At 38.8% G+C, this 22,591-nt stretch overlaps 1 protein-coding gene across 1 annotated transcript in view; it reads right to left on the bottom strand.

Annotated features, from left to right (window-relative positions):
- The window catches only part of LOC131154526 (nuclear pore complex protein NUP155), a 78,178-nt gene that overhangs the window by 13,377 nt on the left and 42,210 nt on the right, over positions 1-22,591 (bottom strand). The window contains exons 7-10 of the mRNA XM_058107343.1: positions 22,259-22,506; positions 21,746-22,157; positions 21,394-21,599; positions 20,425-20,785 (exon numbers count right to left, since the gene is read on the bottom strand). Of these exons, the coding sequence (XP_057963326.1) occupies positions 20,425-20,785; positions 21,394-21,599; positions 21,746-22,157; positions 22,259-22,506 (1,227 nt within the window). The remainder of the gene's footprint in view (positions 1-20,424; positions 20,786-21,393; positions 21,600-21,745; positions 22,158-22,258; positions 22,507-22,591) is intronic.

The raw sequence follows: 22,591 nt of genomic DNA, 5'->3' as shown, positions 1-22,591 counted from the left end.
AATGCCAATGGAAGTACTCGAGCTATTGAAACTAATATCCACCTTCTTCTGATTCTGTCTCTCACATCTGTTCTGTTCTGTTCTTCCCCTTCTCTGTTCTTCTCTTTCTGTTCTGTCTCCCCACTGCTGCTGCTGCAGCTTCTCTTCTTCTTCTCTTCCTCTTCTAATTCTCTCAATTCTATCTATATATATAGATATTCTAATATCTGACCTACATCAAATTGGCATCAGAGCACACCAAGATCATCATGCAGCCATTCAAGTCAGAATTCCCAGAAATTCAAACGCTGTAGCACTGCCAAAACTTTCCAGAAAATACCAATCGTGTCCCTGAAATTCGAGCTCCCTTTTCCACCAACTAAACCACAAAACTTCCCTTGCTACCACAATTACACACCCCCGAAACCCCTTCCCCTACAATATCATCTCCATCCAACAAGGAAGTGGCCCCCAAGAATCACCTGAAACTTTTTAGCTGACTCCCCCCATAAATCCTCTATTTCCTGCATTTTTTTTTTTTTTTTTGCTACACCTCCACCATCACTGGAATCCTTACCCCTGATCTACCACCATCCAGAACCCCATTGACGTAGGTCCATTGCCAGCAGCTCACGCGCTCCACACGCTGGCCACGGGAGTGAGGAAGTTGCTGGAATTCCCCTGTTTTGCCCAGACTCGCAAGATACTGCTTCCTGCCTCGAGAATTTGAACTGTTCCTGAGATTATGAAGCTTTATAAGGAGAAATTGACCTATCAAGTTTGGTTAGCATTCCTAAGATCAAATAAAGCATAATATTGCGCTGCCCGGGCAAATTTCAGACTTTTGAAGTGTTGTCAGCATTCAGATCGAGTTCCAACTACTGTTTGACGGCTGTTTTCCAGAGAATCAGACAGTAGGGACTTGAGAAATTGCTGGACTAACATTGGAATTCGATGGTAAACTCAATTTGTACTCCAATTCCTTCACAGTGTGACCAAACACTCACATTTTCTTGAATTTGTAGCTGTATAATTTCAAGTTTCTTATTATCACTTCAAAAAAAAAAACCTGCCCTTTGTTCTGTAAATTCCCCCAGCTAACTCATCATTGCATCCTTGTTCATATCCATACATAGTCAATCCCATGTCGCCATGTAGTGCGAGACCATAGTTGTTAGAATCTTACAATTCTTGATTCGATTCATACGATTCATGTCAACTCCACACCAAGTCGATTCGAATCTTACTAGCGAATCTAAAACCTATTGAATCATTGCCAAATCTATCGATTCACCTCATAAATCTAATGAATTGATCTGAATCTATCAATTCGTACGATTCTAGACCTATCATATCCTGACCAACTTGACAAGTTTAAAACCCCCAAAACAACATTTGTTTCTTTTTTTTTGCTTTTTTTTTCACACTATTACCTTCCATTCCTTGTCTATGTTAGTTTTGTCCTAAAAAGGAGAAAAAACAGAACTTCACATCTTATATTGCCTTAAAAAAACTGTTCACTCTAGTAGAGTATACTATTCTACTAGTAAAAAGAAAGAAAAGAACACTCACTGGCTGAGCACTCATGTTTCATTGTGTTGCTAAGATTCAAGAGTTTATTTTTGTGATAGTTTGTTAAGTTATTATCATATTTTTCAATTTAGTCTGCGAAAGGATATACATGAAATATTATTTTTCCAAAATTGTTGATAAACAACAAAAGTCCAATTTTTTATTATTTTTTCTTGATTCCTTCCCTAAACCAGCATAAAGTTCATTTTTTTATTAATATTTCTTGACTCTTTCTCTTAGTTTTCATTTTCTTAGGGAAAGTATACACATGAAATATGGTTTTTTTTACAATTTTCAAAATTTAAATGCACATTACCATTTTTCTTGTTGTTTGTATATCAATATATGCATGTCATTTAGAATTGATTTTGGAAATTGTACTAAATCTTATGATACGATTCGATTTTCGATTCCCAAAATTGGAATTTCGATTCGCGATTCGAATCTCAATGTGACAACTACGTGTGAGACCATATCCATTCATATGCATTATGTTCAATAGCTTTACGTTTGTGCATTGTAGTCATTTTAAGATTCACATCATTCATAGTCAAGTTTAGTCCTCCTCAGCACAATTGCAGCATATTGCATTATAACCATGGTCACCAACAAAATCATTGACCCCAATTCCACTAAACTTGCACCAGATGGCAGCCACTCCTTGTCTACCCGATTAGACACTCTTCAAGAGTCCCTGGACCAAAAGTTTGAGTACTTCACACAGCAATTTGAACAGGTCTTGAAGATGTTAGGTAAACGCCATGTTGTGGAATACATAGAGCCATCTGTTAATGACTCCCATATTCAATAGGGTCAGCTTAGGGTATCCTTCCTACTCCTGGGGTTCCTCTAGATGATTGTAGATGATTTTGAGGAGGATGACCACTATGTTAGTGTGGTTAAGTGTGTCTTAACCACTACCACAGATAGTGAGAAGTGGAAACGGACCATTATTTTCCCAACTTTAATTCGTTGTGGAGAGAGGACATGTAAGCTTGTTATTGATGGAGGTAGTAGCATGAATGTGATCTCTGAGGCTACTCTGGGAAGATTAAACCTTAAAGGAGAGCCACACCATCAACCTTTTAAGGTGAGTTGGGTAAACAGGACAAATCTACCTGTTACCAAGTAGTGTCTTGTACACATTCAAATGGGAGATTATATCTGATGGATGTGGCCCATGTCCTATTAGTGTGACCGTGGTTATTTGATCATGATGTCACCAATCACGGTTGGGAAAAAACTTGTGTTTAGGCACAAAAATAAGAACATCATTTTGACCCCTACCAAGCCCACCCCCAAAGGTCCTAAGTTAAGGAACAAGATAGTCTGTCAAGCCCCAGTTCAAAGAAATATTCACTTGCTCGATCATAGGACTTTTGTGCGATAGATCTTAGAAAACAAGTGCATTTTAGTTGTCATCGCTCGAGAGGTTCCTTCTGAGTATCAAGAGTCTTTATGTGAGTGCCCACCTAAGGTAGGAGAGTTTCTAGCTAAGTTCTCTGATGCTATGCCTAGTGTGTTACCTAGTGAGCTACCACCTATGCGGATATTCAGCATGCCATAGATCTCATTCTTCAAGTTCAAAGCTACCTAACTTGCCACATTATAGGATGAACCCTAAAGAGCATGCTAAATTGAATAGGCAGGTAGAACTCCTTGACAAGGGCTTTGTAAGAGATAGCCTTAGTCCAAGTGATGTACCAGCTCTCTTAGCTCCAAGAAAAGATGGATCTTGGAGGATGTGTGTGGATAGTAGACCCATCAACAAAATCACCATCAAGTATAGGTTCCCTATCCCTAGACTTGAGGATATGCTTGACATGCTAGCTGGCTCTAGTTGGTACTCCAAGATTGACCTGCGTATTGAGTATCACCAAATTAGAATTAGACCAGTATATAAGTGGAAAACAGCCTTTAAGACCCAGGATGGTTTATTCGAGTGGTTGGTCATGCCTAATGCGCCTAAGACTTTTATAAGGGTTATGACACATATTCTGCAACCATTCATAAGAAAGTTCCTGGTGGTCTACTTTGATGATATACTAGGTAAGTCTAGGGAGGAGCACTTGATATATCTTCATGAGGTATTTGCCACCTTATGGGAAGCAAAGTTGTTTGCTAACCTAAATTAGTGCAGCTTCCTACAGTCTAGTGTGCTCTTTCTTGGTTCTGTGATTTCTATGCAGTGAATCGCCACTAATCCAAAAAAAGTTAGAGACATTATAGAATGGCCTAAGCCTCAGACTATTAAAGGTTCGTAGTTTTCATGGCCTCGCTACTTTCTATAGGCGATTCATAGGGCATTTTGGCACCATCATGGCTCCTATCACTGCGTGTTTGAAGAAAGGAGAGTTTCATTGGACCCCATCAACTACTATAGTGTTTAGAGAGGTTAAACATAAGATGACCGAAGCACATGTGCATAGGCATCCATACTTTAGTAGAATTTTTTGAGGTGGTTTGTGATGCCTCTGGGATAGGTATAAGTGGGGTCTTGAGTCAAGAGGGGCATCCTATAGCATTTTTTAGTGAAAAACACTCAGATGCCAAACAGAGATATAGCACATCTGATAAAGAGTTTTATGTTGTAGTGAGAGACCTCCAACATTGGAGAAAATACTTGTTACCCCAAGAGTTTGTACTCTTTGTTGAACACCTTGTTTTCAGATATCTGAGCTCACAAAAGAAGTTGAGTGCAAAGCATGCTGGTCGGTTAGAGTTCCTCAACGAGTACACTTTTGTTCTTAAGCATCACTCTGGTGCTGAGAATAAAGTGGCTGATGGTCTTAGTAGGGTTGAAGTTATTCTCCATATCTTGAGAGCTGAGGTCATTGGATTTGATCATCTAAAGGACGAGTACTCTATTTGTCCTAATTTTGGGATTATCTTTCAGGAGGTGAGTGAGGGCCGCCATAGGGATTTTGTAGATTTCATCATTCAGGAGGGATACTTATTTAAAGGTACTAGGTTATGCATTACCCATACTTCCTTTAGAGATCTTTTAGTTTGGGAATTGCATGCTAGAGTGTTAGCTAGTCGCCTGAGGAGGGATAAAACCATTGCCTTAGTAGAGGATAGGTTTTATTGGCCTTCCTTAAAGAGGGATGTTGCTAGGATAGTTTCTTAGTGATGCACCTGTCAATTAACCAAAGCTAAGACACAACATAGGCCTTTATACCCCTCTACCATTACCACACATGCCTTGGAGAGACCTAGGTAAGGATTTTGTTCTTGGACTCCCCAAAACAACTCGGGGACATGATTCCATATTTGTTGTTGTTGACAAATTCTCCAAGATGGCACATTTCATTCCATGTAATAAGACTTCTAATGCATCTCATGTAGCTAAATTTTTTTCCAAAGAGGTCATCAAATTGCATGGGTTGCCAACCTCCATAGTGTTTGATAGGAATATCAAGTTTTCCAGCTACTTTTGGAAGACACTTTGGAAAATGTGTGGTGGAGAACCACCAATGGAGGATTTTAGATGTTCATATTGTATCAAGTTTTTTATAATTTAGTTTAGGAAAGTCTTGTTACTTTAGAAGTTCAGTCAATTTAGGTTTGTTTTGTGTATTTAAGTATTTTAGGGTTATTTTGTAATTTCTCGTTTTATTGGAGCCTTTAAGTAAATATGTATTCCTGTTAGTAGTATGTGTAAGTTCTGGACATGTAAGTTATTGTACAGCTATTGCTTGAATTAGATTGCAGCTTCCCTCTCTGTCTCTCTCTCTCATGCTCTGCTGTTCTTCTTCTTCTTCTTCCTCCTCTCTTCTCCGTCCTTCTCTTCTCTCTTCTGATTCTGTCCCTCACCTCTATTCTGTTCTGTTCTGTTCTTCCCCTTATCTGTTCTTCTTTTCCTGTTCTGCCTCCCTACTGCTGCTGCTCTCTTCTTCTTCTTATCTTCTTCTTCTTCTCCTTCTTCTTCTTCTAACTCTCTCAATTCTATCTATATATATAAATTCTAATATCTGCCCTACATCAAATTGGTATCACAACTCCCCTTGTTAGAGAAAACTCGACACGAGTTTCGTAATGGCATAATAGCTTTAGCTCGATGTGTGGGAACAAAGTTAAACATGCAGGCAAATCAAAGGGAAGCGCGATCTACTTTGCATTGTCAATCACCATTGGAGAATATGTAGTAGATTTTCCAACCGCAAGTAGCATAGAAGGCTGCAATGTCCTCTGATAAAATAACAAGTCCTCCAAACAAGAAATCAATTTAATATCCAAATCTATTGGCAGCTCAAGCAAATATGCATTTGGACCACATTTTAAGATGACGGACAATGTTTCACTAGATTTAGTGAAGGAAAATTTAGAGGGAGAAGATGAAAGGGATGGAGGTGCAAGTTCCCTGGATTGAGGAGAAATAATCTCAAAAAAAATTTCAACAATAGGTTCCTTGATTGAAGAATTTTCAACAAACTCTACAGCAGCCAATAGTTCCTCACTCTTTGGGCTAGAAATGGAAAATTACGGTTGAAGAGCAAGGTCATTGACAGGCATATCTGCCCTAGTAGTTGGCAACTCATCGTGCTGTTCATTGCGAGTTTCAACAATGAAGTGTGCTGACAAATCAAGGTCCATCTCTGGCCTAGAGCCCCAACAGTGCTTAGGGTCACTAAGGACAAGTCTACGACCTCATTTTGAGAAGATTCATGACTCACATCAACAGAAGAATCAAAAAATTGTGAAGTAGTCATATGCATGCCATTTATGTAGTCATGATTTTCTATTATGCAACAATCTGGATGGGCATTTTTTATATCCTCAACAAGTTGAGCTTTCTCTTGAACATCTTCAATGGACCTAGGACTACCTCCTAACCATTGAGAACATTCATGAGTCACGTCCACTGGAGAATCAAAAGATTGGCACTTTCGATATTTGATTGTTTATCCTCAACAATTTGAGTTTTCTCTTGAACATCTTGTGAGGATCTAGGAATACTACATGACCATGGAGAAATTGATCTAGAATGATGAAATTCTTCAAGATAGGAAGTGGTGTTATAGGTTGGTGGCTGGAGAAATCTCTTAGATTCTAAAGCCACGTGGTACACCTCAGAGAGGATAGTAGGATATTTTTGAATTCACGATCATAAACCTTTTGATTTCATCCCTCAGCCCTTTCTTAAACAAAGTTACCATTCTAGGTTCCTTACCAAGAGCACACTGATAAATGAGGTGTCTAAATTTAAGGTAATAGTCGGTGACGCTAGAAGAAAGTTGTCTAAGACTACATAGTTGGTCCAGTAATTGTTGAGAATTGCCAACTATGTGGGAACCACATTTATGGAATTTACTCATTTGTTTTTTTTTTTTTTTCCAACCAAAGAGTAAATATGGACCGATGCAAGCTCGAACAAGTACCAAAGAGATAAGCAACATTAAATCAATTTCTATGGAGCCAATTAGAACAAGTCCATATAATGTTACAAAATCTCCTTGCTCCAATATTGAAGCTTCAAGTATTCAAATATTTCACTTCAACTTCTCACTGATGCTTCAAGAACTATGATAGCACACTGATTTCACCCTCCAAAAATATGTACTAAGCAATCCAAGATTAATTTCTTCAAATCAACATCAAAATCTCACTGAGGAAAACCAATTTGTTGCAGTAAAATCTCAAAATACAGCAACTAGGCTTCAATTTGGATGTTGGCAGACCTTCAAAACTCTGAAATTTCCACAGCAGCCCAAGAGTAGGCTGTATTCCACCTTAGGAATGCAAACCAAGCTTGATACTTCAATATTCACTTAGAAAGCTTCAAAATATCAGGTAAAATCCAAATTCTCGAAGCTAGAAGCAATTTCTTGTGAATCTGAGCAAAACGGGGAAAGTCCGAAAACTTCCCCACGCGCGTGGCCGGCGCATGTTGCATGTGTGGCACCTTCAGGGCTCCTCCGATGATGAGCTTCTAGGTGGAACCAGATCAGAGGGTGGGGATTCCAGTGAGGGTGGCTGTGCAGGAAGAAAATTGCGGAATGCAAACCAAGCTTGATACTTCAATATTCACTTAGAAAGCTTCAGAATATCAGGTAAAATCCAAATTCTCGAAGCTAGAAGCAATTTCTCGTTAATCTGAGCAAAACAGGGAAATTCCAGCAACTTCCCCACACGTGTGGCCGGCGCATGTTGTGCATGTGGCACCTTCAGGCCTCCTCCAGCGATGAGCTTCTGGGTTGAACCAGATCAGAGGGTGGGGATTCCAGTGAGGGTTGCTTTGCAGGAAGAAAATTACAGGAAGTGGGGGATTTAGGGGGGAGTCAGCAGGAAGGTTTTCAGGTGGAATGCAGTCATGTGGTGGATGTGGTTTGAATTTTTGGATAAGCCTTAACGGAGATTGTTGTAGGAGATTCAAATCTGATGGAAGAATGGCAACAGGGAAATCTGGAACTTAATTGAATTAGGCTCTGATACCAATTTGATAAAGAAGAAGAAGAAGAAGAAGCAGCAGCAGCAGTAAGGAGGCAGAACAGAAAAATGAAGAGCAGATAAGGAAAAGAACAGAACAGAACAGAATAGAGGTGAGAGAGAATCAGAAGAGAGAAAAGAAGGAAGAGGGAGAAGAAAGCAGGAGGAAGAAGAAGAGCAGCAGAGCCTGCGAAAGAGAGAGAAACAGAGAGGGAAACTGATCTGATTAAAACAATAACTTAGTGTCCAGCACTTGTACCCACTACTAACTAGAGCACATATTTACATAAAGGCTCCAATAAAACGAAAAATTACAAAATAACCCTAAAGTACTTGAAAGCACAAAATAAACCTAAATTGACTAAAAGGGCAGCCCAGTGCACAATATGACTTTCCCAGACTAAAACATTAAAAACTTGATACAATATGAACATCTCAAATCCTCCATTGGTGGTTCTCCATCAATGTGTGGGACTCACTTGCTCTTCTGCTTGCCACCCCCATACTAATGGGCAGACTAAGGTTGTGAATCGTAGTCTGGGTGACCTACTTAGGTGCGTTGTGGGAGAAAAACAAGGCAACTGGGACTTGGTGCTACCTATTGTTGAGTTTGCTTATAATAATTATGTGAATAGGTCCATAAGTAAGAATCCTTTTGAGCATTATTCGGTTACAAACCCCATGCACAAGTAGTCTTGTTCTTTTGCCACCAGATGCCCACGTTTATGAGCCTGCTGAGTCTTTTGTCCATCACATTCATGAGTTGCATGCTAAGGTTAGGTGAAAACTTGCTATGAGTAATATGGATTATAAGTTTGCTGCAGATGTACATCGTAGAGCTAGAGAGTTTTAATGCAAGTGATCGTGTCATGGTCCGCATAAGACCCGAGCGCCACCCTAGAAATTCATTTAAAATTGGCCCTTTCCTCTTCCTCAAGAAACTTGGACCCAATGACTTAAATTTTGGTCGAAATTTTGAATTCCGAGGGATCCCAAAACGAAATTGAGATACAGATTCGATTTTGCAGAAATTCGACTGAAATTTTGGAAATTTGGAAAATTTCGGCTGTTCTTCTGAAATTTTCAGGAAATCATGGGAAAAAAAAAAATTGGAGGGGGGAATTTTAGTGCTGTTATCTGCCTTTTTATTGTTTTTCCCCTGTGATATGTTGGCTCTTTTTGTGCAACCCATAAGAATACAGTGGAGACTGGAGAGATTTGAGTCAAATCTCAGTTCACTAATTGAATCATGACAAAGAATAACAGAGATCTTGGGGAGATGCTCTGCAGATGCAAGCCAGCTAATCCACAAATTCATCAAGAGGCTGAAGACCCTACCAGCTACCAATGAAAATATCTACACAATAATGCAAACAAAATGAAATTTTCTTCTATAAATTAGCTTGTAGCGTGCATTAGAATACACACCTTAAGGTCCTTGACAAAAGGCTTCTTCTTCTTCCATCTTCCACCTTCAAACTTCAAAAAAAAAAAAACCTAGATTTCAGCTGCCTCCTGCCTCCACCTTCGAACTCCGAAAAGCCCTAACCTTCGGCTCCCCTCCAGTGCTCCGACCCTTTGATCCTCTCCCTCTAGCCTTTGGCTTCACCCTCCACCTCCATCTCCCAAGTTGCAGCCAGCAGCAGCACCTCCTCCCATCGCTGCAATCTCTCTCTCGCAGAACCGTGAACACGACATGACCAAGCCAAGAGACTCGAGATTCAAGTCCACAGGCAGCAGCACAGAAAAAGAAAGGCAAAGATGGTTGCCTGGTTTTAAGTTTTAAAACCCATGTGAGAGAGCCAGAAACAGAGCCATATATTTCAAAGTCTTCTCAATATTATAAGTCAGACGCAGCAAAACAAAAAATCTTGAAATTTATTCAAAGGATGTAAAATAAAAGAAGAAATGAATAGGTTGATTTCAAAGTTTTTTTTATGTATGATAATGTTCCACCTGAGAAGGCAAAATCACCTCATTTTAAAAACATGGTGTGGGGTTGCCAAGCAGCTGGAATGGGAGTCGATCCACCAACACTCTATGAAATTAGAACAAAATACCTTGATTTAGAGGTTAAAGAAATGGAAGGCCGCATAGAAGAAGTGAAGAAAAAGTGGGTCACGTATGAATGCACTGTAACGTGTGATCGATGTACAGGCCCTACAAATTTATCCATCATAAATTTTATGGTTTACTGGAAAGGAAGCACAATTTTACTAAAGTCAGTAAATGCTTCTGACAAATTAAAAGACCATGAATACATATATTCCCTATTAAAACATGTTGTGCAAAAGGCAGGAAAGCAACATGTTGTCTAGGTAGTGACCAATAATGGCAGCGCCTACAAGAAAGCGGGTCTAAAATTAATGAAAAAATTCAACTTGTATTGGACTCCTTGCGCTGCCCATTGTATTGATCTCATTTTTTAGGATATCGGAAAAAGAGAGGCAATAAGCACAGTGATCTTGCAGGGGAGACAGATCACTAATTTTATATATAACCATGGATGGTTTCTTGCTAAAATGAGGGAGCACTTTCAAGCGGATATGAGCGTCCAAGAGCCACACGATTTGCCTAAAACTACATTGCCCTTGATAGCTTACAGAAGGGGAAAAAAAAAAATCTAGTCTTAAAATCTCTATTCACATATGATGAATGGGTTGAGAATGCTCTTAGTTGAACAAAGTTGCGTAGAAAAATTGAAAGCACAGTTCTTAACCATCAACTTTGGGATAGAGTGGCAAAAGTTTGTAACATTTATGAGCCTATATATCGAGTATTGTGTATAGTCGATAGTCAAGTATGACCAACATTAGGAGTTGTGTTTGAAGCAATAAGGATGATAAAAGAGGTCATTGAAGTAGGTGCAAGAAACGTAAGATGGGTTCTCAGAGTAATCAATGACCGGTGGGAAAGAACCCTTGAACATCCTCTTCATGCAGCGGGTATAAAATATTTATAAATTTCAAGAAATTCATATATCAAGTTACTTATTACATATTTATATTTTACTTTAATTGAATGACAGCCTAATTTTTTAAATCCAAAATGGCAATACAAAGAAGGTGTTGGGGAAGATCCTGATTTTCTTGATGCAGTTCATAAAGTTTTTAACACCCTTAAGCCACATTCCTCTAGCCTAGATCAAATTGGAAATGAGGTATATTTTCAAAATAAAAATTAAATAAAATAAGTCTTAATCCATGTTTAATTATTGAATAACATTTTTTTTTCAGATTATTCTATTTAGAGATGTGAGAAGAAGCTTCGGAGAAGCAACTGCTGAAGTAGCTAGAGCAACCATGGCACCTGGTAAGTATTTATATATAAATGTACAATACAAAGTTACAAACTTCAAGTACAATATACTAAGTACTAACTTATGTTCTTAAAATATCTTGCACAGCTGATTGGTAAATGATGTATGGATCAAGTGTTCCAATCCTAAGGTAGCTAGCATTGCGCATTTTGTCACAAACTGCATCTTCATCAGCTTGTGAACAAAATTGGAGCACATTTGCACTCATTCACACAAAGCAAAGATATAGACTAGCCTACACCAGACTTCAATAGCTTGTTTTTTGTTATTACAACATGAAACTTCGAATAGGAGATATGGAGGCCGAAATGGACAAAGTGGCTGAACAAGATCCCCTGGACCTTCTTGACATATCAGTTTAATTGAGTGATGAGGATGAATATCCACTTTTCCAATGGATTAGACCATCCCATCTTGATGAACGAGACGGAAGTCCCCACCCACAAATGGCCAAGCATGCACGAGATGACTTTGGCATTGACGTTAATCAGATGATGGTAGAAGAAGTAATATCCAGTAGTGATGATTCACTAATGAATCTTGGGTCTAGATATGGAACTTCATCCACTATGTCCTCTAGTGGTGATAATGATAATGACAACGACGATGCTAGTGGTGAGGGATCTAACCCCGGGGGTAGTGGTGGGCAAGGTGGTGACGGTGGGGACGATGGAGGAAATGAGGGATGGCAAAATTATAGGCCAAAAGTGGAATATACACATCCTCCCGAACTAGAAGATGAAGGTCCACAAAGAGAAACGCGTCCAATTGATAGGCAGTATAATCGTAGAAAGGGAAAAGGAAAGATGCATCAAATAGAAGAAGAGACCTTTTCCATTAGTTTGGAACCTATGAGTATTGGAACAGAGCATGACTCTAATAGTTATAGTGGTTATGAATCTACACAGAACAGTTCCTCACAATCTAAATATGGCCAACCATTTCCGTATGCATATAAGCAGGCACGACAATATGGAAATTGTCAACCACATGCCTATGGGTATGCACAAACAGGCCTAGAATATAAGTATGCCCAGTATGCAAATGCAAAACAATCCTATGGACATACACAACAAGTATAACCTGCAAGAAGACATCCTAGTACAAGAAGATCTTTTGGCCGAGTAGAAATTGCCATGAACCAAATGAGAACAACACATGTACACCTATACTCAATATTTTGGAAATTATATGACATGGAGTGATTATTGTAAACAATATATGTCATCTCAAAATCCCAATGACAGGGATAGGAGAGATGACTTTGAGCCACCAAGAAACTCCATGTGGTATTAGATCATTAAATGTAAAATATTTATTGAAAATGTAGTTGTTTAAAATAATAATTTGTTGGCTTAAATCATCAAAGGAATGGCTTCAAAACTTTATAATCACTTGAATGTTCTTTACTTCATAGCTTGTTTCGCAATATGCAGTTTAATATCCTACACACTAAAAACTTGTATATGCATTTTTAAATTTTCGTAATTTCTTTAAATCAAAATCAAAATCAAAATTTCTATCGAAATTTCCGTAAATTGAGACCATAGAAATTTCCATCAAAATCGAAATTTAAGTCCTTGCTTGGACCTAGTGCATATTTACTTGATTTACCTACACGTATGACCATTAGTCCAGTTTTTAATGTAGAGTATTTGACACCTAACCGAGACGCTTTTGAGCCTCTTGGTTTGCCTTTTGATGCCCATGCAGGTTCAGCAGCTCCTCAGCCTCCCTATATTTCTCGAGCACAGGAAATAGTGAAGTGTATTTTGGATGTTTGTGACAGTGCTCCTGAGATGCTGGAGTCATATTTGCAGTCCCACCCAGCGGAGCAGAGTTCCTTTCAGCCAGTGGAGAATGATGGAGGACCACCTATGCCCCCTAGGCTGCCCATTCAGCACACGTATTTTAGGTGTAGGTTTAGGAAGGTTTAGGAAAGAAGCATATGGAGGACCTCGTTGTATTTTTTTAGAAACTCTCTCCCTCCCGCAGCTTCTTCCTTCTCTTATCTCTCTTCTGTTTCTGTCCCTCACCTTTGTTCTATTCTATTCTTCCCTTCTCTGTTCTGTCTCCCAACTGCTGCTGTTACTTCTTCTTCTCTTCTTCTTCTCTTCTTCTTATCTTCTTCTTCTAACTCTCCCAATTCTTTCTATATATAAATTTTAATATTTTTCCTACATCACACCTCTAATATCCTCCTCCTTGAAAGGCCTCTCTAGCCCACTCTGCTTTCTCTATGGAAATAAGCACCAATCCAACCCCTTAATCATAACCCTGCCACCTTCCTGGGAAAAAAAAAAATCAGCAATGCAATTGGGGTCCCGAGTACACCCTTATCTTCCTCCAATTCTTTTATAAAATGCTTTCTCCTCCTCCCACTCACTAACTAATTAAAGAGTCTTGATTTACAATCTCCCTCCTTGACACAATTCATTCTTAACTTCTGCCGCGAATTAACCTCTTCCCTCAAAAGAACCTGATCAAACTCATTAGTCAAATGAACCCTTCTAGCCTCTAAACCTTCTGAAAGCAGCCATTCCTCAGCTAACTGATCAAAAACACCTAATTCCTTTTAAGATATCATTTAAAACACACACACATTGTTGATGTTAGTTTTGATAATTGAAAAAAATTGTGTTCAACATTTGCAAACTCTCACACAAACTATAACAGACTCACAGACAAATTCTTTCATAGACTCACATGCAAACTCTACCACAAAGTCTTTCACAAAAGCATTTACAGATGCACTGTAATTTTATCATGCAAATCAATGTGCTTGTTCGGCAAATTTGCTGAGCGAATGTGTTTTAAATTATTTCCTATTTCATTGATTGATATTTTATACAGACTGCTAATCATCCATGTAAAAGCTTTAAAATGCAAATCTCCAATTGAAGAATCATGAAAAGATCAATCAAACTGCTAGGAGCTTCCTTCTTCAACTATGCAATAATGTTCACTGCATGTGCGATGATCCTTCAGCTTAATCATGCATTAACTACAAAACCTAGAAGAAGCAAGTTGGAGCTCGACCACTTCTCTATAATCTATAAACAATGGACGAAGCTGGCTGAACAAAAAGAAAGACACATGACACAAGAATTTAAAATTCACACTTTAGTTTTCACGCTACTATTTGTTCAATCTGATTCTACTATTGTTGTAACTCTTCGGGCTTACTGTTTTATTTTACCTAATAGGTTGAGTCCTTCACAAAGGCTCTCTAGACACAAATTCTGGATAATCGGACTGTGTGTGAGCTAGAAAAAGACCCCAGAGGTTCATTCTTCTGTTATTTCTTTTGAATGTAATCCTGGTTAGGGCTTGTGTCCTGGAGTGCTTCGGCACTGTGTTGGGTGCTACCCCAATTGGGATGTGAGTCCTGGAGTGCTAAGGCACTGAGTTTGGTCAAGTGTCATGTTGGGGCTTTGTGGTCCCTGGTGTTACGACAACACAAGTTGTTGATAGGTGTTCAACAACCTAGGATATCAACCACATGTTTTTAGAGTGAAACAGAAGTGGGCATCACTCCAAAGGACTAGACTCCAGCATTAAGGGGCAGTAATCATGAATCATTGTAGGAAACACTTCCTGAGAAAGGTCAGGAAAGATTTCAAACTCTAGAGAAAAGGAATCCTAATAACTACTAAACAATTACCAGCAGCAAACCTAGTGAACGAGGCATTAGAAAGAGGAATATCTCTTAGATCACAATCTGTAAGGAAAGAGTTGAAGCCCTTCATTCTAAGATGACCCTAGATCCTCCCAATTTTTGGTTAGTTGATATAATCACATTAGTCACCCCTGGAGTACATAAAACATAAACCACAGCAAACTCATCCCAGAAAACATCCCTCAACCAAGGACAGCTGGGGCCTTAAAACAAAAGTCAACCCCCGCTGCTCCTTAATCCTTACCCTTGAAATCTAGGAGGAGAGAAATGGAAAAGGACCTAACAAGACATCAAACTTGCAAGAAAACCTAGCATCCGAAATAGACAAAATGCAACCCAAGTAACTAGTGGAAGCTAACCACGCCAAAACCTTGAACCTAGAGTTCCGAAGATCCCAAACAAAAAACCTGTCCACCTGTTCAAACTTACTCTCTTACAGCATGACAATATCAGGGCAGACTTTGCCAACAATCTCCTTGATCTTGCAACATTTCCTCAAGCACCTCGAACCTCTAACATTTCAACACAACAGCTTCATAGACACACAAACCCAACCTCTCTTAGCCTTTGTACCTCCATAATTAACCAAAGAGGCCAATTTATGCAGTTCATTTTCCACTTTTTTTCCAGTTCATATGTTCTATGGAACACAACAAACTTCAAAGTCTGACATGAAGGGTACACTAAGTTGCACCCCATTTTATCCAACAACTCATGTGGGTTCCAGCTGTCCCACCCCCCACCCCCCCAAGGAAAAAAAAAAACAAGCAGATCTAAAATCGCAGACCTTCCTTCAAGACTTATCCCTCTTTGGCATAAAGAAGAATCCTTTCAGATCCCTGAAAAATCTTCTCATGATGCTCAGGAAAAGTAGCGAGTGTCTTTGTCTCCTGGTTTTCAATCTCTTGCTCAAACGTTCCATCTCCATTAACTAAGTGGCAAGTCTCAGGGCCATCAAAAATATCTGAAGTGGCAAGACCACTATATTTCCACACACTTCTAAAAGATGCAAAGCCATAATGATCATTCAAGTAGAGGAATTAGAGAACTACATTCAATGATGTGATATGAATGAAATTTTAAAATTGTAGTTGAACCAAATCCAAATGGAAAGGAATAGAAAATATATTTAGAAAGAGATCATATGGAAAGGTGAAGACTTGGAATGAAATGAAAGAATCTATGCAGGAACAATTTGTAACCCCCGTACCAACAATGTGCCCGTTTAGAGCTCCTCCAATTAAAGCAAGATGACATGATTGTAGCTGCTTATGCTACTAGATTAGATCTGGTCACCAATGTATATGTGGAATTGAAAAGGGATGTCATGATTGCTCTACCAAAAAAAATGAAGCCGGTCATTGCATCCAAGCATGCTGCACTTGTGCATATATGGAATGGAATGGAAAATGGACGTCAGGATTTCTCTATGAGAAACTGTTGAAGCCAGTGATTGCATCCTCGCATGCTGCTTGTCATCTAATTACAGTTGGTGATGCAATTCATGCTGCTACTCAGATAGATGAGGGCATGCAATGTAATCATCTTCAGCAAGGACATTCCGGTTTGAGAAGACTACTAGCAGTGTTGTGTGAGAGAAGTCAGTTAAACCATTGGGTAAAGGTGTCTAGGCTACCACTCTTAAGGAAGATTCAAAAGTAATTGAAGCCAACTTCAAAGGTCCAGCCAGCAAATAAGTTCTTCAAGCGCCAAAATTTTGGGCACCAAGCTTCGGTGTCCTAACCAGTTATTGTGGTGATTGCTAACCCAGATGAAAATAACCAAGTAATGGCAGTTGCTGAAAAAGATAATGATGATGATGACAATGATGATGATGAAGCCCTCGTAAATGAAGTGAAGAAAGAAGTCTCGAGTGACTTTAGATCAAGATGTAAACTTGAGATACAAAGATTGTCCGGTACTTCAACCTGTCCTCGCTCTCCACAAGGCTGTCAGAAATGAAGAGTGTAGAAAAACCAGTATTTTTCATAATTAGGGGATTGTCAAAACAATTTTGAACCTCAGTTATCAAACCCGGTAATTATATGAATTTCGTGCCTGATGCAGGAGGAATTTGAGTTTGAAGTTCGAGTTATCCGATTCATGCAAGATAACTTGAGCAAATAATACCAACTTGAAGGTCCATGATTATTGCCTCCTTTCCTTCAAGATTGGTTAGGGCGCAGAGACAACGCAACGGAATTTTCCTCCACTCAAGATTCATTGAATTCTTCTAGAACATCCTTGAAAGTTTGATAGACACTTAAGCATGATGAGTATGAAATTCTACACCTTCTCCATCAAAAAGTAGAGGTACAAGTTGATGCCATCTCGAGATCTTTTGAAACTTGAAATGCACCACCTACTAATCTTTATGGAGATAGGTGATTCCTCTAATGGTAATGATCCCATTGGTTCTTTCCTCAATTCAATGGACTTGAGTTCTTTTCAGAAAGAGAGTTGATCTAAGGAGGAAGCCAGCAATTTTACAGATCAATATTTGACTGCATTTGGAGGCTGATTTCAAAGAATAGGGTCAAAGCTATGTTGACTCCTAAACCCAAATGTGTCAGGTTTAATTAATCAGTTAGGCTATATTCACGTGGGATTTTCTTTTTTTCTAAGTAAATGTGCATCTTTGTTCATATTTTATGTTTTCAGTTCTTATGAACTATATTAATTATTGTACAAAGAAGTTGGCTATTTCAAACATGTGGCATCCCCCTCATCTCTACGTTCTTGTTCCTCTATTTTTCTCTCTACTTCTCTTCTTAATCTTTCCATTTTTTCATGCAATCAGGTCCCATATGTTGTAAATCCAAGTAAATAAGAAAACCAGTACATTTACAACCTTATATACACACACAGCAATTTACCATTCTAAACAAAATAGATATTTATATTACTTTTCATGTTATACAAATATTCTCTTTAACACCTTTTCTTCGCTTCATTAGGCTAACAAGTCCTTAAGATGAAAGTCTGCGTGAAAAAAAAAGCCATAGACATGCATGGGTTTGGGCTTCTTTGAAAAAAAAAAAAGTGTCAAAACTATGCATCACTCAAAATGAAAAGAATAGATGCGAATGTGTGGAAATCAAATCAAAGTATGATTAAAGAAAACTAACTATTATTTTTGGATAAGTTTTCATATAAATTGATGAAAATGAACTAATTTTTTTTTAGATTGATTTTTCATCAAAAGTGATGCAAAGGAACCAGATTTTGATCAGACCTGTTATTTTGTTATCTAATCTCATAGATTCATAAACTTTATAAATAATTTTGTCAAATCTGCCGAAGGTTGGTTATTTTTCATCATTTTGAACTGTACAATTAATCTTTTCATGGAATTTTTATACAAAGCACGAACTATTATTTTGCAAATGAGAAGGCAAATGAAGTAGAAAATGAAAGACTGAGGCAGTAGCTACAATCATAATTATAGATCAGATTTTCATTCTCAACGAGTCCATAGGAAGGGATCCCATTTTTGTCATCAGGTCTGGGTAGAGACCAAAGATCTTGAGCGATCGATCCATTAGAACAACTCAAAAGATAAAGAAGAATTGTCTCTAAGGCTGTAAATTTGTAGTCACTTTCTTCTTCCTTGATACATTCTCCTTTACTTGAAAAAATGGTGTTTCCTATTCAAGATTCTTAGAATTTTAGGATGATAGCACTTTATCAATTTTCCCTAAGGTGTTACTTTGTTAGCATGTGGTTTAGTAAGTTATTAAAGTAATTTCCTGTCAAATGAGAGGGGGTAAAAACAGCCAAAACAAATAAAGGAAAAAAATGGGGAAAAAAAGAAAAAATAATGAATCGGAACTAACTAAGAAAACCTCTCTTCTATCAAAAAGAAAAAAAGAAAAAAGAAAAACACTCTTGAAGCCCATCATCGTAATTAATAACACTGCAAGTTTGCTAATTCCCACTGGTCTTTCTTCACCATTCTTGTGCCACCATCCGGACAAACTTCGTTTCCTCCAGGATTAGACAGCCATAACCCACCTTAAACAATAGTTATTGGGCTTTTAAATCCTTCCTATTAATCTCCCCCACACAAATAAGTAAAATCCCATCCATACATAGCTACCCTTTGCCCAGTCCATCTCATTCAAAAACAGAAACTCCCGGTAAAACTTCCATCAGAGATGGTGACACATATGGTAAATACCCACATCATCAGAAGACACTTATTGTTCCTGAAAACTCATCGAATAACAATCTGCCATCACAGCTAAATTCATTGGCGATATCACTTTCATCATCTGAGATATCAGCCCATTGCTTTTTCTCCTTTCCCTCGCCAACCTTTTCATCCTTATCCCCATTTTGAACATTAACACTCGCCTGCACTGCTGTCTGAAGAATAAACCTTATTTCCCCAAGCCTTACAACAACTACTTCCATTATTATTACACTATCTCCCCATAAACTAACAAACATGCATTTAAGTGACTTATTAAGAGAGAGCGCGGGGGAGGAAATGACACAAAATTGTTTATAATTTATTTATTTTAAGTCTTTCATGCTTCCCCATGATTCTGTTCCTCAGAAACACCCCCTCCTCCCAGGGGCAGCTCCCAGGTTTCAAAATTCCCTTCCTTAGGGTGCAACCTCAACAAAATATCATGACCAGTGTAGTTAACATATATCAAACTTAATGGTAAAGGCTAAAGATCATACTAGAACAAAGGCGTTTATTTGGCTGGTGGCACTTCATAGAGTTAATGCCACCTTCTAAAGCATTGTCTCCAAACATTGTTTATATGTGGAAAAAGCTCTGAAGATGTGTCTCATAGATTTGTTCACTGTTCTTTTGCTTGGGGCTTGTCGAATTCACTATCTGGAATTCTTGGTGAAGGGGTGGGTTTGTCCTAAGTCGGTGGAGTACTTGCTTTTTCTTCACTGGTTTTGGAAAGGGTGAGGAAGTTAAGAAGTTGGAGGTGTGCTATATGTACTGTGCTTTAAGGATTTTGGCCGGAGAGAAATGCTAGAATTTTTTCTGAGAAGAGATTATCATTGGGGCTTCTTTGGGAGAGGGTGCGTTACTTTGCTTCATTTTGGGCTTGTAGTTCTGGCTGTGACAACCCTCCCCTTACCCTCATGAAGCAGGGAGCCTTATGGCCCGGTGACACCCTTTTTTGTTTTCAGGATGTCATCTGAGATTCAGCAACTTTATTTTGTTGATGTCATTTTTCTGTTTTTTTTTATGTTGACCTAGTTTTTTTTTTCTTGTGTTCATGTGTGAGGATTTCTGATTCTCTGCTATTATATCAGTTTCTTGCTTGGTTTAATAAAGCTTTTTTTCTATCCAAAAAAAAAATGGTAAACTGATGCACTAATGTACTTGCCACGTGTATATGCATGCACGAGCACCTCCAATATGAACACAAAACAAGAGAGAGAGAGAGCGAGAGAGAGAGAGAGAGAGAGGTACCTCCCAAAGCTCAAAGGTAACTGCATATTCATTGTATAGCTGACTTATACTCTTCATATCTAAGGCTAGTTCTTTTGCCTTTTCCTTTGCAGTTTTCGCAAAATTGTTATCAGACATCAGGTTACTATCAGAGAAAGGTGAGTCATTCCGGAGAGCATCAGATGTACTAGGGCCAGCTTCTAATTTTGAAGCCATAGCCTCTAACTCATCTTTGATCTTTATCTGAAATTGAAGAACGGCAAGCTTCCCTTCAAGCAAGTCTAGCAAGCCATTGTCAAAAGCACCCCGGGTAGAACCTACTAACCCATCACTGTCACTGGCATTCTTCGACTGTAAAACTGCATTGCTTAGGTATTGACGCCTGTAATTGATGACATGAAAATAATTATCAAGCAATAACAAATATAGGGGCAGAGGTGAAATTTGGGTCTTCACACAATCAAGAATAGACCCAATCCAACCTTGGATTAGGTTGGTCTATCTCCAGAAGAAGTGGTTATGCTTTGGGTTAGGTAAAATAATCCATCTGGGGAATTAAACCTTACTTTGTGGCTGCATGTATAAAAAATTAGTATATAATTAATTGAAGATACCACATGAATCAGGTTTTATTTGATAATAATCACTCCCTGAACCGATCAGTGTATGGGTTCCTTTAATAAAACAACATAATCACTGCATCATTCAAAGTTTATCAACTGACCTTTGAATGATTGAGAGGCACACTAAGCAAGGGGAAATGTCTTGCCAATTCATGGGCATTGACAGTCCCATAAATAATTATTCAGGAGATCATACCAAGGGCAAAAATAATATTTCCTCATTTCTGGCAGGTGAAAATGAAAAATGTTTGTGCTCTGGCAAAATGCTGACCTTATCTAACACAAAGCATGTTTCTAGCAATAAACCAAGCCCATTTCTTTGTCAGACAAACAAAAATGGTCGTCAAAAACTTAAGGAATTTCCAACCTTTGCTCAAGTGTAGGGTTATCCCCTGCATCAGCCGAACGCCTTTCTGCCAGCCTTAGCAACACATGAGCTGCGAGTACATGCTGCCGTTTCAAGACATAATACCGTGCCAAAAGGTCAAAATATTTAACTTGATTTGAGGGAATAGCTGCACCCGATTGACCCACTAGAGAAGTTGCAGATGTAACCGTAGAAACTGCCCGAACCTAAGAGATAGATGAGAAACACACAAGGAATGTTGAAGTCAAAACATTAGCTGCAATAAATTCACAAGGCATCAAGAAAATCTAAGATGCATCATGACAAATTTGCATGCTTTAAAGGGGGAAGGGTGGACAAAATCAAACTGAACCTCATGCATAGATTCTCGGCCAGGCCTCTGCAGGAAAGGCACCAAATCAGGACCTCCGTACTCCAGGAGCTCATTTTCAAGGCCCAAATCAATCATAGTACGGTACAGATACTCATGAAATACAGTGTCAGGGGATTGGACACCAAGCTGAACAATCTGACATATGTACTTCTTCCGAGAGGCCTGATCAAGTCCAGATTGTGCTGCAGGTTTAATGGAAGACCCAAACTCCCTTGATGAGGCTTCACCTTTCAGAGAACGTAAAGCACTGGTGATTATCTCATAGCACTGTTCAAGCTGAGCAAGTGCATGTTCCCTAATCCCTGCATCAACATGTTCATTGAATGCATCACCTGCAGGGTCAAGGGCCTGTGCCTTTTGCAGAGGTAAGCGAACAACAGCTTCATAAAACCTGCAATACTCTCTCAATTCAAGACTGAGGTAATAATCCAATTATGGGATAGAAAAATAAAATATGGCAGCCTTATACCATCACTGACGTATTAAACTAACCTCAAGTCCTCAAAGCGTTTGCAAACAGTTCGCAAATCTGCAGACTCAGGAACTTTACTTAAGACATTGAAGGCTTCTCTAGCAAGGCTCTCCCTTTCATCAGTGTCAGGAGTAACGGCAGCTCTCTCAAGATATTCCACAGCTAAGTAAAACTTGTAATCCGATTCCTTGTAATAGCTAGGACAACCCTCCCGTAATTTCCCACTAATATCAGTCACGGTCCCCCTGCCATCAGGACCAGTGTAATACTGGACAAAATGGATGTGATGAACTGTAAAAACTGAGACTTGGAATGGAATGAATCAATGTCAAATAAAACAAAAAACAACTTAC

This window comes from Malania oleifera, chromosome 4 (assembly GCF_029873635.1).
Source record: "Malania oleifera isolate guangnan ecotype guangnan chromosome 4, ASM2987363v1, whole genome shotgun sequence".
Lineage (NCBI taxonomy): Eukaryota > Viridiplantae > Streptophyta > Magnoliopsida > Santalales > Ximeniaceae > Malania > Malania oleifera.
Note: the sequence above shows the minus strand (reverse complement) of the source record. Positions and strands in the feature narration are given on the sequence as shown.